The 14,960-nt window shown below is 35.9% G+C and overlaps 1 protein-coding gene across 2 annotated transcripts in view; it reads right to left on the reverse strand.

Annotated features, from left to right (window-relative positions):
• The window catches only part of EFR3A (EFR3 homolog A), a 106,315-nt gene that overhangs the window by 47,906 nt on the left and 43,449 nt on the right, over nt 1-14,960 (reverse strand). For both annotated transcript variants that reach the window (XM_036066388.2, XM_078071998.1), the window contains exons 5-8: nt 14,408-14,529; nt 9,801-9,950; nt 9,094-9,231; nt 3,021-3,099 (exon numbers count right to left, since the gene is read on the reverse strand). In XM_036066388.2, coding sequence (XP_035922281.1) covers nt 3,021-3,099; nt 9,094-9,231; nt 9,801-9,950; nt 14,408-14,529 — 489 coding nt within the window. The remainder of the gene's footprint in view (nt 1-3,020; nt 3,100-9,093; nt 9,232-9,800; nt 9,951-14,407; nt 14,530-14,960) is intronic.

Consider the following 14,960-nt stretch of genomic DNA (forward strand, 5'->3'; position numbering starts at 1 on the left):
GTAAACATTTTCACCTTTACTTTCTGCAATGTTAAAACAGAGGAATTCCAGATAAGACAGACACACACACAAAACTTGAAACCGAACTTCTTGCCCAGGAAACTGTATGCTTCTGATGTGTGAACCTCATGCAAATAGAATAGGGTCTTAAAAACAGGATGGCAATTTGACTTATTGTCCAAACTAGGACACTTCAGAGAGTGAAAGTATTAATAATTACATAAAGCAGGGCTATCCTAAGCAAAGCACAGCACCTGTTCACAACAGCTCAAGAATTCCATCATGGATGGGGCGCCTGGGTGGCTCAGTTGGTTAAGCGACTGCCTTCGGCTCAGGTCATGATCCTGGAGTCCCGGGATCAAGTCCCGCATCGGGCTCCCTGCTGAACAGAGAGCCTGCTTCTCCCTCCGACCCTCCCCCCCTCATGCTCTCTCTATCTCATTCTCTCTCTCAAATAAATAAATAAAATCTTTAAAAAGAATTCCATCATGGATGAAAAGTGCATGGAGTGACAGGAACAAAACTGCAATGATGTTAATTATACTTTATACTGAGTTTCTGACACAGGTTTACTAAGCTATCGTGCACCTATGGTAAAACTCACCCTCACACTGAAGTTTAAAGCAATAGTAATGGATGCGTAGCTTTAAGAAGCAACATAATAGGGTAGTTAAGTATGTCGGTAAGCCCTAGAGTCAGATTTGCCCAAATTCAAATTCGGACTCCATCATTTAATAGTGTAATAGTATACAGCTAAAGAGATGGCTGCTTAACCTTTCTGTACCTCAGTTTTCCTCATCTACAATATTTATAAAATAAAAAGTTATCTTGTAGGATTGTTATGGCACTTAAATGAGTTCATTTGTGTAAAGAATCTAAAATTGTGTCTACCACAGGAAACGTGCTCAATCTAGCCATTATTACTTACTCTTTAATTGGTGACTCCTCGGATAATATGTTACTACAAAATTAAACATAACAAAATGACAACAAAAGACATTTGATTCATAAGCAGGTGCCAGGCACTGTTCTACGCACTGTATATGTATTATCACATTTTATCCACACCAACAGTTCCCGGAAGTAGCCTAACTCAATCACACTGTGCACTTCACAGTGCAAATGAGGCAGGTTTTTAAGTAACTTGCCCAAAGTCATACAAAAATTCTAAGGGAGGGTCTAGCTGTGAATCCTAGACCAACTTCAGAGCCCAGATCTTAAATACAACACCTATTACCTTCAACAAATCAATTTAGCACAAAAGGTAAGCTTTAAATATTTTCCCTTTACCATAAATGCCCTATTATATTTGAAACTATCTGAAACTATGTCTATGTAACCCTTACGGATATAAATACTGGTAAGGCTAGCTGATGTTTTGCAGAGAGGAAAAAATGTTACCTCAGAATGATTCCCATAAACAATTTTATGGTAAATAGCAATTAAAACAAATTTATCAGAAGTTTTAATTGTATCAGGATAGTCTTATCAAACAGAAATTCCCATTCTGCTGGGTACTACCATTAAACTTTTGATCAATGGACTTCATAAAACATGCTGTACTTAAAGCTATTTGCAAAGAAATACGGTGGACCAGCAGTTTCTTAACTTTTAATCAGCAAGTATTTATTGATTCCTTAAGTTTCTTTGACTTTATTTACTTTATTAATTTACTTTGTGCAAAAAAGCAATTTCATTTAGTAACAAAATCTGAATGAGGAAGGCAATGAAGAAAGACAAGGCTACAAAAGACCAGGAGAACAGCCTTAATTATGCCCACAGATTGCCAGATCAACCTCTTACCTACTAAATTAAAATTAAATTAAAAGAACTTAAAAGTTCTCATAAGAAGGAAAAAAGCCTTGTAACTATGTGAGAAGATGGATCTTGAGTAAACTACTACAGTAATCATTTTACAATATATCCAGTCATTGCATTTTTTATATTATCCTACCACATCCAAACCAGCTTTATAATAACTACTACTTATCTAAAACCCACATTATGGTACACAAATAACTTTAACTTACTGGTTGATTTACCCCCAAAATTTGTGGAACAGAATGACCAAAATTTAAATCCTGACTTCATTTTCTACCTGTGTGCCCTTCAGTGAGGTACCTGACCTCTCTAAAGATCAGTTTTCTGATCTGTAAAAGAATAATAACAATATCTACTATATAAAATGAGGAGACTTAAAAGCAAGAAAGCAAACAGGTTATGTGCACAGTACACAGTACATTCAGCACTTGATAAAATGGTACTTCTATTTTAAAATATAAATGAACCATTCAATGCATGCATTAAAGTTTTCTTTTCAGAAATGAGAAAACTAGAACTCAGCAGGACTGAATAATTTGCCCAAGTTCACACAACCAGTAAACAGCACATCTAGGATGTGAATCCTAGTATGACCTACAGTAAAAGCCAGGTTTCTTTCTTACTCTACCTTATCTCCTTTGAATTAATGATGACTTTTTAGGGCATAAAAAAATGTAGACTTTGTTTAAAAAAAAAGGGGGGGGGGACTTAAAATCCCACTTGAATTAAGAGCTACCTGGGTCTGTTCAGATTTCGAGGAGAACCAAGGTGTGTGTGGTCCTCTGCAGTACAGTTTCTCATCCTGAGATTCTATTACAGGTGAGAGGAGTTAATACATGTAGTGTTTCATAGTAAAAACTCAATAAACGCTAGTTATTATCAGTTATATGCTGCTGTAATAAATTTCAATTCCAATACTAGCTTATCAGTGAAATATAAATATAATATAAATACACAATAAAAATATTCAAATAAATGAACAATAAATAGCATCATCATGAAATCCTTTACTTCTTTTTATTAAATAACTTTTCATCTTGGCAAATAAGAAAATAAGTGGTAAATAAAAATGAGACAAAAAACAAAATTAAGAACATGCTGTGTATCTTACAGAGTTCTCCATATCTCTGATGACATGTTTATCAATACAGAACCAAACTTAGTTATATAAATATGATGAATACTTAACCAATCCTTACCTGAATGGAATACATTATAATTTTAAAGCAGTGAACTGCAAATTCATTGGGATCCCATAGTTTGTGATGGTCTAAATGCCTGTAATTAACAAGAAAATCACTTTAAGAACTCCTTTTTTTATTCCACTTTCTTCCTCTAGAACCCTTAACAATATGTAAAATTGTATCCTAGAATGTAGCACAGAGAAGCAAAGGAATGAACAATGTGTTAGAGAGCTTAAGAGCCATGAAGTAAAAAGGGAGAAGACCGAAAACACCTTTAGCAAGGGTTTCAGAAGAACAAAGATCAAATGAGAGCGAGCTCCATTTGAGGAGCCAATGACTGAGAATTTTTCTAATTAAAAACAACCAACCAAAGACCAAAACCCTAATCCTCAGGTTTAGAAATCCCATCAAGATAAAGAGATGGTTAACAGGAGTCCAAGAGGAACAACAGCTCACCTCTAAAGGAAACAGAACTAGATTCACAGGTAACTCACCAACAGCAACAACAGAAGGCAGAAAAGAACAGAATAATACCCTCAGGGTACTGCTGTATTAATTCAGCTTAGTATTATATACTGAGCAAAACTTTCAATGTGGATAAAATAAAGACGTGCGATAAAGCAATTTCTGGAGCACTTATTTCAGGAAGAAAGAAATAAAAAAATGATTCCAGAATAAAGAACAGAAAGGCAAAAAGGACAGCTGAGCAACGGAACTCAACAACATACACGTTAAAATACACACAAACACTGACTAACATAATAATACCTAATTTGTGAAACTGAAAAACATACTAGCCGAAAGTAGACATTAAGACAAAATAATTCAACCTTGTATTCCTAAAGGAGAAAAAGAAAATATTAAACTTTACACCAAAAAAAGGAATGTTAAACTTGAAATTTTATATAAAATGTTACAATTCCTAAGAACTACACACAGCAGCAGAATTATGCAAAAAAAGTTTGTGATTTTAAAAACTGACAGCAAACTAGAAATGAGAGAATTTTCTTAAACCAAGTTTTCTATTTAAAAAATAAAAAAAACCTCAGCAAACACCATGCTCAGTGGTAAAATGGTATGGCAATCCTGAAAATTGGGATCAAACCCCTGAACTCAAATGCCACTTAGTAACTGTCACTTTGGACAAATGATTTCACCTCTTGAATTTCACTGTTCCTCTGTGTAAACTGGGGATGACACATTCCTTACAGGGCTGTTGGAATGACTAAACAAGAACTCATGTGAAAAACACCTAGCATAGTATATGGCACAGAACAGGTAATGAATGACAGCTTAATCTCAATCACAGGTGTAGTATTTGTGGCCCTTTTCTATGAGTCATTTAAAATTATCACTTAAAACCAATGACTTAGCTCTGGCAGAATTTAAATTGTTTTGGTATCATAATTTCATTTTCTCCATTTATTTTGTCCTTATTTTAGTTCAGTTTTCAGGAAAGAATTGGCAAGTTTGGTTGAAAAATTCTTTTGGTTATAGCCTTTCAAGCCATTAGTCTATGTCCTGGCAGGTGTTTCTATATATTTAAATCTGTAACTAAACGCACAGTGTTGCTTTAGGCTGTCTAGGACACAGAAGCAACACATCACTCCTGCCGCTGGAGGGGAGAAAGCAAAGCAATGTTAAGGGTAATTTTGCTTGTCACCTTTGTAAGTTACCTTTGCAAGAAGAGCTCCACCCACTGGCATGAGTAGCAGCCAGACTGCAATGAAACCAGGCAACAACTAGATACTATTTTTTCTAGAAGTTTAGTAGTAAGGGGAAAGGGAGAGGAAAAGAATTTCCAAATATAGGACCAGGGATTCTCAAATCATGTTTCTCAGACAACATGCAACAAAATCACCTTGGGATTTGGTTAAAAACAACAACAAGCAGATTTCAGGGCTCTCTACGGTGCCCCAGTCCCAAGAACCGTGGGGCCAAAGATCTTACACATCCAGAGATTTATAAGTACAATTAACTTCTGAAAACCACTACCCTGGACTTATATACACAATTTACTACTCCTACTATCTTTGCAAAACAGGTGGGGAGTTTCACTTTGAGGGGTCACTGATGCACAACAAGGAAGAAAAAGTAGAGCGACAAAGTCAACTGGGTGAGATCTCTGAAAGCAAAAAAAAATAAAATAACTTAATCACTTCTAAAAACAGAACTGGTGCAAAATATATACAGTTCAAACAAAAAATTATTTTAATTCTATGGTATGGACGCTAGTGGGGGATCTATTTAAGCACAGTCAGACTTAGGGGTCAGATGGAGAATAAAATTTTCACCCCTTAAGCGTCTGCCTTCAGCTCAGGTCATAATCCCAGGGTCCTGAGATAGAGTCCCACTTTGGGCTCTTTGCTCAGCGGAGAGCCTGCTTCTCCCTCTGCCTGCCACTCCCCCTGCTTGTGCTCACTCTCTCTCTCTCAATCTCTCCCTTTCTCTGGCAAATAAATAAAAATAAAATCTTAAAAAATTTTTTTTTCACCTTACTATTCCTTTCAGTAGAAAAACAATTTCACTCAGACTTTGAGAAAAAAGAAAATGCCTTATTTTTATAAAATATGCAAAATCATGGAGACACTGCATAAGGACAAGCAAAATTTTCAATAATTTATAAAACATGTGACTTCAAAAAAACTTTCCAGTTTCTTACTTTAAGCTACTCCTAGACAACCAAAGGTCAAACATAACAGTTCACTCTGTTGACTGTGGTAGAAACTTTAAGAAACATGAAGAGCTTTTATCTTTTATCACAGCTGTTAACATTCTACATCCAAATGTCTAATTTTGTCTCAAATGTCAAATTTTAATTTCAACAGGATTTTATAAGTGTTGAGGAGTAGCTTAGGTATAAAAGTTTCCTTATGAAATCTTTACAGGTCCAGAATCAATCAATGCAAAGAACTTCAAAGTTTAGAACTATGGGCCATAGCCTTTCATTTGTAAACCAGGAGTGAGAGTACCTTCCCCGTACGGGGTAACTGTACTGTGCAGACTGAATGGGATAAAGCTAGCAAAATCACCAAGCACAGTGTCTGACAATGTACAACATCAACTTTAATCTCAATCTTTCTCTCTTTTTCCCTGCTACTCTGGCACCCCCAATTTTTGCCCCAGTATTCAACGAACACTGATGTTACGTCTGCTCTAAAAAGTCAGACTAAATTTTCTAGGTTCAAAACATTCAAAAAGGAATTGTGATAACTGAGTGACCATACCTTACTAAGACACATCTCTAACTAAATGTATGGTACTTTAAACCTAATCTATTAAATTTCCCAAAAATTAAAATCTTGACCTGAACATATTCCGGTTAAAAAAATCAGAACCATAATTTGTAAAACATGAAATAGACAATGCTAATCCTAATAATCTAAAAAGAAATACCTTCAACTATATAAGAGTTAAAAATCTCTGCATATAAAAATTGCCATAGGGACACCTGGGTGGCTCAGTCAGTTGAGCATCTAACTCTTGATCTCAACTCAGGTCTTGATGCCAGGGTTATGAGTTCAGGCCCTAAGTAGGCTCCACGATGGGCATGGAGCCTACTTAAGAAAAAAAAAAGAAAAGAGAAGAAAAGAAAGTAGAAAGAAAAAGCAAAACTATTTTACATAGGAAATGTATTATTAAAATCACATTTGCCTTCATGCTAATAATTTTTTCTTTCAATGCTAAATTAACGTTTTATGGTATATAAAAAAGTATGCAGTAAGAATAGTCTTTTCAATGACATATTAATTTTTTTAAGTAAAAATAAAAATGAAAACAGTGTAGCATACTTTGCAAAATTAGTATCTCACAGAAGTCTTCCTGTAGTAAGAAGGATTCGTCTCCTAACAAAAGCATTTTATTTCTAGTTAATGAAAAAAGTAGCTCTTAAGTAGGAAAAATTGCCTTGGGAAATTACTTGCAAAAAATGCTTTAGTTCGACACTAAAGTAGGTTTGTTATTTCAATCATTATTTCATCTAGTAAAGAAAATAAATGATTTAGTAGAAATTTTGAATATCACATTTTTAATAAACAGTGAACACAACAGGAAACATTTTTCAGTATTTAAGAATAGTACATAAATAATGTTTTCCTAAAAAAAAAAAAAAACAAAGGAAACTGCAGGTTTAAACTAAAGTAAAACCTCCTAAAGTAAGTCGTTTAGCACTAAAAGAAGCTATAAAATCCCCTTAAATTAAATTGTACCAATACTCTTCTACAAAGTTCCAAATCCACTTTGCTGAAGAAGCAGAAAATTGAACTTTATTTACCTCTTCAAGCATGGTAGCAGTTACTTCTGGTTCTTGCACCTTTTTGTCGAGAATTTTATTATATAGTAACCTCCTAACATACTGGCCCTGGCTCAAACCCCTCCTCAGACCTCATCTGATTAACTTTCTCAAAGGGCAGTTCTGACCATTTCATAGCTTTGAGCTAAGATCACCAATTCCTTACAGATTTAAATATAAAACTGTAAGCTCTCTATGGTGTGGCTTGAACTACACCTTTCTCTCATCTTACACCAGCCCTTTAATTCTGACACTCCAGCCAATGGTGTCAGCTAATCTCTGCTTCTCAAAGTCCACACTTCTCTGCCTCTGCTCACGCATCTCGACCAGCTAAAATCTACTTATCCACCTAACTCTCAAAAAAGATCACCCCAATATCCCAAATTCGACTTCAATTCTTTGTTTTGAACTGCTATAGCTCTTTTGGCCTTTTCTCATAACCTATATATTGTATAATAACTACCGTGCATGTCAATTATCCATCAAAAGTTTGCTGAGGACTAGGACAGTTTTATTCATGTATATATTCTCCAAAATATCTTACATAGAGAGGGTATTTAATATTTAATTAGCTCATTAAATAGCTAACATATAATTAAATGTTTAATTAACAACTAACACATGATCAAGATTTAAGTCCATTAAGTTCTACATAGTAAAAAACAGCCCACTTCAGGTTACCCAACTCAAGTAGAGTTAATTTAGTAGCTTCTTTCTTCCAGGATCGCTCTCTAGATTTTTAAGGCCTTATAGATTACCTCCCAGTTAATAAGAATATTAAGATAAAAACAGGAATTCTGAGATATTAAATCAGCAGGTCTGGACACTGAACAATACATCTGCCTTTAGTTATATCTTACATAATTTTGTTTATTTCCTTACTAACATATCAATAAGCCCACAGTCATTAAACAGTAGATCTCAATTTTTGGGGGGAGGGGGAATGGGGGGGAATCATGGATCCCTTTGGAAACCTAATGATTCTCTGATTTTTAATATAATTTTGTGGCTTATAGACTCATATTAACTAAAGCTCAACTATGAACCCAAATATTTGCCTTAAATAAAGAATTCTGGGATATAGACTACTTTATATGCACTATAAAGACATTATTACAGTAGGGAAGGGAAAAGGATGAGGCAAATGATTAACAAAAACTAGTAAAAATGGCCAGAAATTACACAGAATATTATACAGTAGATCTATCACCTGATGATTGAGTTAGAACACAAAAGCTTGACAACAAGGCTTAAGAGAGAATATCTCTGCGGAGAAACTCAAAGTTCACAAATGTATTTTCCCTGAGGGGAGACCAGATGTACAATGAGATATTAAATATTCCTGCTCTGACCAGTCACAGATGTAAGGTGAAATTTAGAGAAGTGAACGTGCACCAAGGCAGTCCAACCACAGGAGAAAGCAAGCCAAGAAAGAGAAGCCAGGGACTACGAGGAAATGACCACAGAACTTACTAAAATGATACACATCACACTTGGGCACTGTTTAATATTTTATTGTGCATACACATTTCAAGGTCTGAGAGTAGAAATTCACGATAAATGATGCACAGGATATCATGCACCAGACTGTATTTCATTTTTAAGGGGAAAAAGCTGGTGCAGTGGTTGAAAAGTGCTCAAACACAGGATGTCGGACTCACTCCTATACTCTGCCCACAATGCTACCCGTTCTACTAATAACACACTCATGCCAGCAAAAAGCGCCCTCTGTAAGGAAATGAACACAGCATCAATACAGCACAGTCACAAATAACCAGGAAAATACCAACTCCTTACGCAAAAACTGGTCTGACAGCATTATTCATGTTCCCAAAAGTCGCTCGACCCAGCAGTTCTCTGAAACAGTTTTCGGCCAGCACAGCGGGGTTCTCTTCTTTGTCAGCGGCAGAAGGGGAAGGAGGAGGACCTGTGCGACTGGGAACAAAAAGGGAAATGAAGAAAGCTGCACGCAAGAACTCTAACACCAGTTCTAACAGCTAACAGAACAGACGTGACTCTGCAGAAATGTTAAAACGTTCTTCTTTTCTTCCAAAATACCTAAGAATAAGAAACAAACACAGTCTAACCTTTTGTTTAAAAAAGTGAATAGCAATTATCATTATTATTTTGGTTAGTTCTAACTGCCTAAGAAAAAGCATCCTGGATCTCTAAAGAATAACATATGTTCAGCTGTAATTTCTGTTTCTCACACTTGCAACTTTCAGTATTAATTCAAACAGCAATTTGGATGCTCAGTAACAAGCAGCAAGTGTACATTTATTCTAAAAGAAATAAAACCCTAAATGTATGAGTAAGAATCTGTGGTCTACTAAGCCTAAAGATGAATAATTTTTTCAGAAAGGGCACATATTTAAACTCACTCAAGTTTACGAGACCACTATTTATATAACACTAAGGACAAAACTTGCTTATCCTGTCAAGCAAGCACACATACATATATACAAAAGTAACACACCCTCAACCCTAGTATCTTTATTCCATACCTGTCAACCTCTTCTATCTTTTGCATGTTAAACAACAGGGATGGAACAATTTTATCCATATGCTGGGGTTCCCAAATGGTAGCCCGAAGTTCATCATTAACTGTTTTGCGAACCACTCCTTGAATACCCCTGATTCCAGCAATTCGGATTCTATAAAAAAGAAAAAACTGAGTCATGAAAAAGGTTATATAAACAAGTCTGCCTGTTTAGCTAAGAGAATGGATGCCAAGTGAATATTATTATCTCAATCAACAAAATGAAAATAACACAACAAGTCTAAGAAATTAGAATCTCAAAAATCTAAGATAGAGGTATGGCAGTTCCAAAAGAGATTTACTTTATGTTTTTGTTTTTTAGATTTTAATGTAATCGCTACCCCCCTGATGCAGGGCTCAACCTCAGACCCCAAGATCAAGAGTTGCATGCTCTACTGACTGAGCCAGCCAGGTGCCCCAAGATTTACTCTGAATACCATCTTTTAAAATCAGCATTTAAAGTTTAAAGAGACTGTAAAGTATAATAATATCAAGTCTATGCATTATTTTTCAATAAAAAAGAATTTAATCAAAAGCATTAGGTTTTCCTAAGGGGATGATAATAGTTCCAACTGTTATGAACTAGAGTCTCCATTTCTTGCCTAGAAGTCTCAGAAGCTGAGTGAAAAAAGAATTTCACTCTTCTTGAACACCCTTCAGTGCTTCCTCAGACTTTTTCACTGTTTCTCCCCCAAGGACCTCTCACTTCCCACAGTCCACATAGATGGAAGACTAAGCTGGTTCCCATAAAGGTATTGTGACAAAGGAGAACTACCAAAATGGGAGCACAGATAACCTCAGCCATTTTTAAACATACACACCCATGTATACGAACATATGTACACATCATGTATATGTGTGACTGAAAACCTATCCACATAGGGAGAGAACCTCTCTTGCCCTATTGTCCCATCACAACCCACAACTTCCTCAAGCTATTCGCTCTTCTGCACTCTTCTTTTTTTAAAAAAGTCTGTATGTTCAAGAATGAGAAGAAATATGATTAGAAAACAGCATATAAAAGCCGGGGAGGAAGAATCTCACAAGCAGAGCTAACCTGGTCACCCATTTGTCCCCAAACAACTTCCTTCTGGCCCAATTTGATTGTTATTTACTTCTTTTTTTGCTTCTACCGGAAATATTCACCAGTAGAGGTTTGTTTAGCTTACCCAGCCAAGTCTTCTGAAAGTTACAGGTTTTGAAGAATGAAAGATATGGGGAAGGGGGTGACTATGCTTTACAAACCCATGAGGACATAACACAGGCACTGAGGAATGGCAGATGGAGAAAAGGGTAAGAGGATACTGAACAGATAAGAAAGTGAACAGGAAACACAAAGACAGATTTTGCCTATTTCAAAGCTGTGTCTATAAATTTCGCTTTCTAAAACAAAGTCTCAAGAGACTCTTGTAGAGCTATCACAAGTGGGCAAGACTGGTATTACTATAATGGTGTCTGCTTTGTGTGCGTGCCGTTACTCCCTGGGTGATGAGAGGACCGAGCACAAGGTGGCAAAGAGCACACGGACAAGATGCTGCAAGAAGGGGGAACGATCTACAGCCACTACAGATCAACACCTGCATCCGATTCAGATCTAGATCTGGCCTAACCAATATATTCTACCCATGCCCTTAAAGGAATTTTACAGTTTCTTCATCAGTAAAATAGAACTTGTCTTGACTAAAGCATAGGAATGTTGTAGGGATCTAAATGAGTTAATGAGCTAATTCAATTACAGTGTTTACCCAGTAAGATGTTAAATAAATTGGCACACAATTACTCAGTGTTAGCTGCTCCTGCTATTGTTAATCATTATTATGCTGATGATGATTGCTACCGTAACTGAAGGTTGCTTAGGAAATTAGAGCTTAGATTATGATGTAGTACTTTACAGGCGGGAACCATTTCTGGGCAAATATGTTAAGAAAATCTTAAGTTTTCAGCCCCATTTCCTAGCGCCCTGAATTCTATTTGATACAGTTTTGCTAAGAATAAAGGGAATGATAAGTAACTAAGTTAGAACCTAAAAAGGAGTATTAATATGCCTGAAGAAAACCAAAAGGACTTTCACTTAAAACAAAGCAGGAAAAAAAAAAAATCAAATCCTAAATCTTAAAAGCGTTTTGGCTTACTCATTTGTTTCACAGTGATTCAAACAAAATGTCATTTTGGAATTTCAAATATATAATTCTGGAAAGACCCAGAATTAGGAAAAAGATCCATAAGGCTTTTCATTTGTATTTAGAAAATTTCAAGTTTCTTCTTATAAATATTAGTGAAAAATGTTAGGTAAAAATATGTTCAAAAGACAAGATCTTTCACTAGGGGGCAGTACATACCTAAAAATAAGACACTTAATAATTTTTGAATTTTTTTTTTTTAAAGGTTTATTTATTTATTTGGGGGAGGTGGACAATCCCCAAGCAGACTCCCCACTGAGCTTGGAGTCCGATGGAGGGCTCAACCCCAGGACCCTGAGATCATGACCTGGGCCAAAATCAAGAGTTGGCCACTTAACCGACTAAGCCACCCAGGTTCCCCTAAATTTTGAGCTTCTTAATGTATCCTTTCATAAATACTAGGATGTCACAAACACTTTTCACCTACACGGGTTTATATGTGAAACTCACTTCAACCAAAATTTGAGAAATGTCTGTATAGTTTACTAATCCTTATAATATTAAAGAAATACTACATTCTGCATATTTACCATATTTTAAAAGAAAATAAAATTGTCAAAATCTTTAAAAAAAAACTATACTTTCTTTAGGTAATCTTTATACCTTTTTGCCCCATTAGTAAGTTAACATCAGCCTTTGAGGACAGGGACAATTTTTTTAAGATTCATTTGAGAGAGAGCACACACGCGTGCGTGCAAGCCTGAAGAAGGGCAGAGTCTCAGAGGGAGAACCGCAAGCAGACTCCCTGCTGAGCACAGAGCCCCATGTGGCCAATCCCAGGACCCCGAGATCACAACCCGTGCCAAAATCAAGAGTCAGACACTCAACCAACTAAGCTACCCAGGGGCCCCAGAAGAGGGACAAATTTTATAAAACATTTTTTAAATGTTCTTTAGGGAGAAAAAAAAAAAAGATTTTAAACTGGAAAAAAGAGGAAATTAAGCAAGACAGTTATAGTTATCTCCACCATTCTAAGGCTCTACACTCATAATAAAGGAGTGACAGCATAACTCTAAATGGCCAATACTAAGCTGAGGAAAAACTACACCTATGGCGTGTCAGACAGTGTGTTTGTATCTGAAAACAACTAGTAAATCACTTCTCAGCTTTCTTCCTCCATGTTAAAATAACCTTTTACATTTGTTTTGGTTTTTATAAACCAAGCTACACTGTAGCTTGCACACTAAAAGCTACTTATATTTCTGCGTATTCCCTTATTTTAAAAGAAAACTAAAAATTACAAACATGCTAAATCTTGACTTTAAACTGCCTACAATAACTCCCTGAACTCAAGTTAGTTTCTTTCTTTTTAGTTGTAGTATCGTAAAATTCAAACTACTTCTTATTTACCAGATTCATTTTGATGTCAATTCTTAACTTTAAAGCTTCTCATTTCCGCATAAATATCAACCTATAGACTGTGTTTGCAGGTAAGTATTTGATTCCAGATTACTAGGAAGTATCCAGAAGAAATGTTTAAAAATACCCCAGTTGTTATGATAAACTCAGACTGACAATGATTCAGTAATATTCTTTCATTCATTCAACTTATGTATGTATTCATAAAAGTACTTAAAAGTACTTACTGAGAGCCTACTATGTGCTCAGCACTATTCAAAGTACTAGTGATACACCAGTCCTCAAAACAAGGACGTTGTCCTCCTGGAGTTCATATTCCATAGAGGAACAAGAAACAGAGATGAGAAGAAGATAAAAGAGTAACTGGGGATGGGATGAGAGGCTGATATTCAATAAATAAAAGGTGATCAGTGGAGGACTCCTGAGAAGGTGACATGTAAGCAGAGAGCTGAACAAGGTGAGGCAAAAAGCCCTGTGCATATCCGGGGAATCATTCTAGGCAGAAATCACTTAGTCCACAGGCCTTGAAGAACTGTGCCTGATGTGTTCAAGAACAGCAAGGACACCATGTGGCTGGAAAGAGCAAAAAGAACAAGAAATGATAGGCCCACAGAATCTGACACTGGGGCAGAGGGAGCAGAAAGGGGCATTCCAGGTTACAGTAAAGACTAGGAATTTTAGTCTAAGTTGAGAAACCAGTCTCAGTTTGGCTACTTCAGCCAGTCCTTCTAAAGCAATAGAAAGACATATTTCAGGAAAAAAGTGTGTATTTTCCCATTTCCTTTGGTAATTGTTATGTAATATACCATATTATGTATTATGGTAATCAAAACACAGTACTCATCAATAAACCGCTCTATGACTCTTAAGTCATAGAGTAGGGGCGTCTAGGTGGCTCAGTCGGTTAAGCACCCGACTCTTGATCTCAGCACAGGTCTTGATCTCAGGGTCATGAGTTCAAGCCCTGGGTTGGGCTCCATGCTGGGTGTGGAGCCTACAATAATAATAACTCATAGAGTAAAATAATACATACTCTGTTCGTATTTCTGGATCACTATGACAGGAATGACACATGGCACTGAAGCGAGATACAAAAAAGTCATAACGTCTGTGATAGGATGGTGTATCTTCTTCAATATTTGCAAATTTGACAAACTAAAAAAAATATATATAAACATGTTATCACCTTTTGGAAAGTCTGGAACACATTTCATCCATTATTTGTCACATTAACAAGAACTATCCAAATAAGCAGCAAATGAAACATATAAAATATCATAAACACTACATACATACAAAAGGAATTTTTTAATGAACTTGAGAAAATCAAAAATATAGCTTTATAAATATTAACTTTAACACTTTAATCCAGTTTCTTTTGAGTGTGCCCACTCTCTAGAAGGAAAGGTCTTACTCTAAAGCTCTTCTCCATTTCCTAGACACTGACTGTACTTTAATGATAACCTCAGGCCCAAACCTGCAGAAAATTTTATTCCTTAATCATGGGCACCAAATCTTCTGACAGCTGTGACTTAACACACAAATGGGTAATATTTATACCAATAAGATGGGACATGGAAAGGAGA

The sequence above is a fragment of the Halichoerus grypus genome, chromosome 5 (genome assembly GCF_964656455.1).
Source record: "Halichoerus grypus chromosome 5, mHalGry1.hap1.1, whole genome shotgun sequence".
In the NCBI taxonomy this organism is placed as follows: domain Eukaryota; kingdom Metazoa; phylum Chordata; class Mammalia; order Carnivora; family Phocidae; genus Halichoerus; species Halichoerus grypus.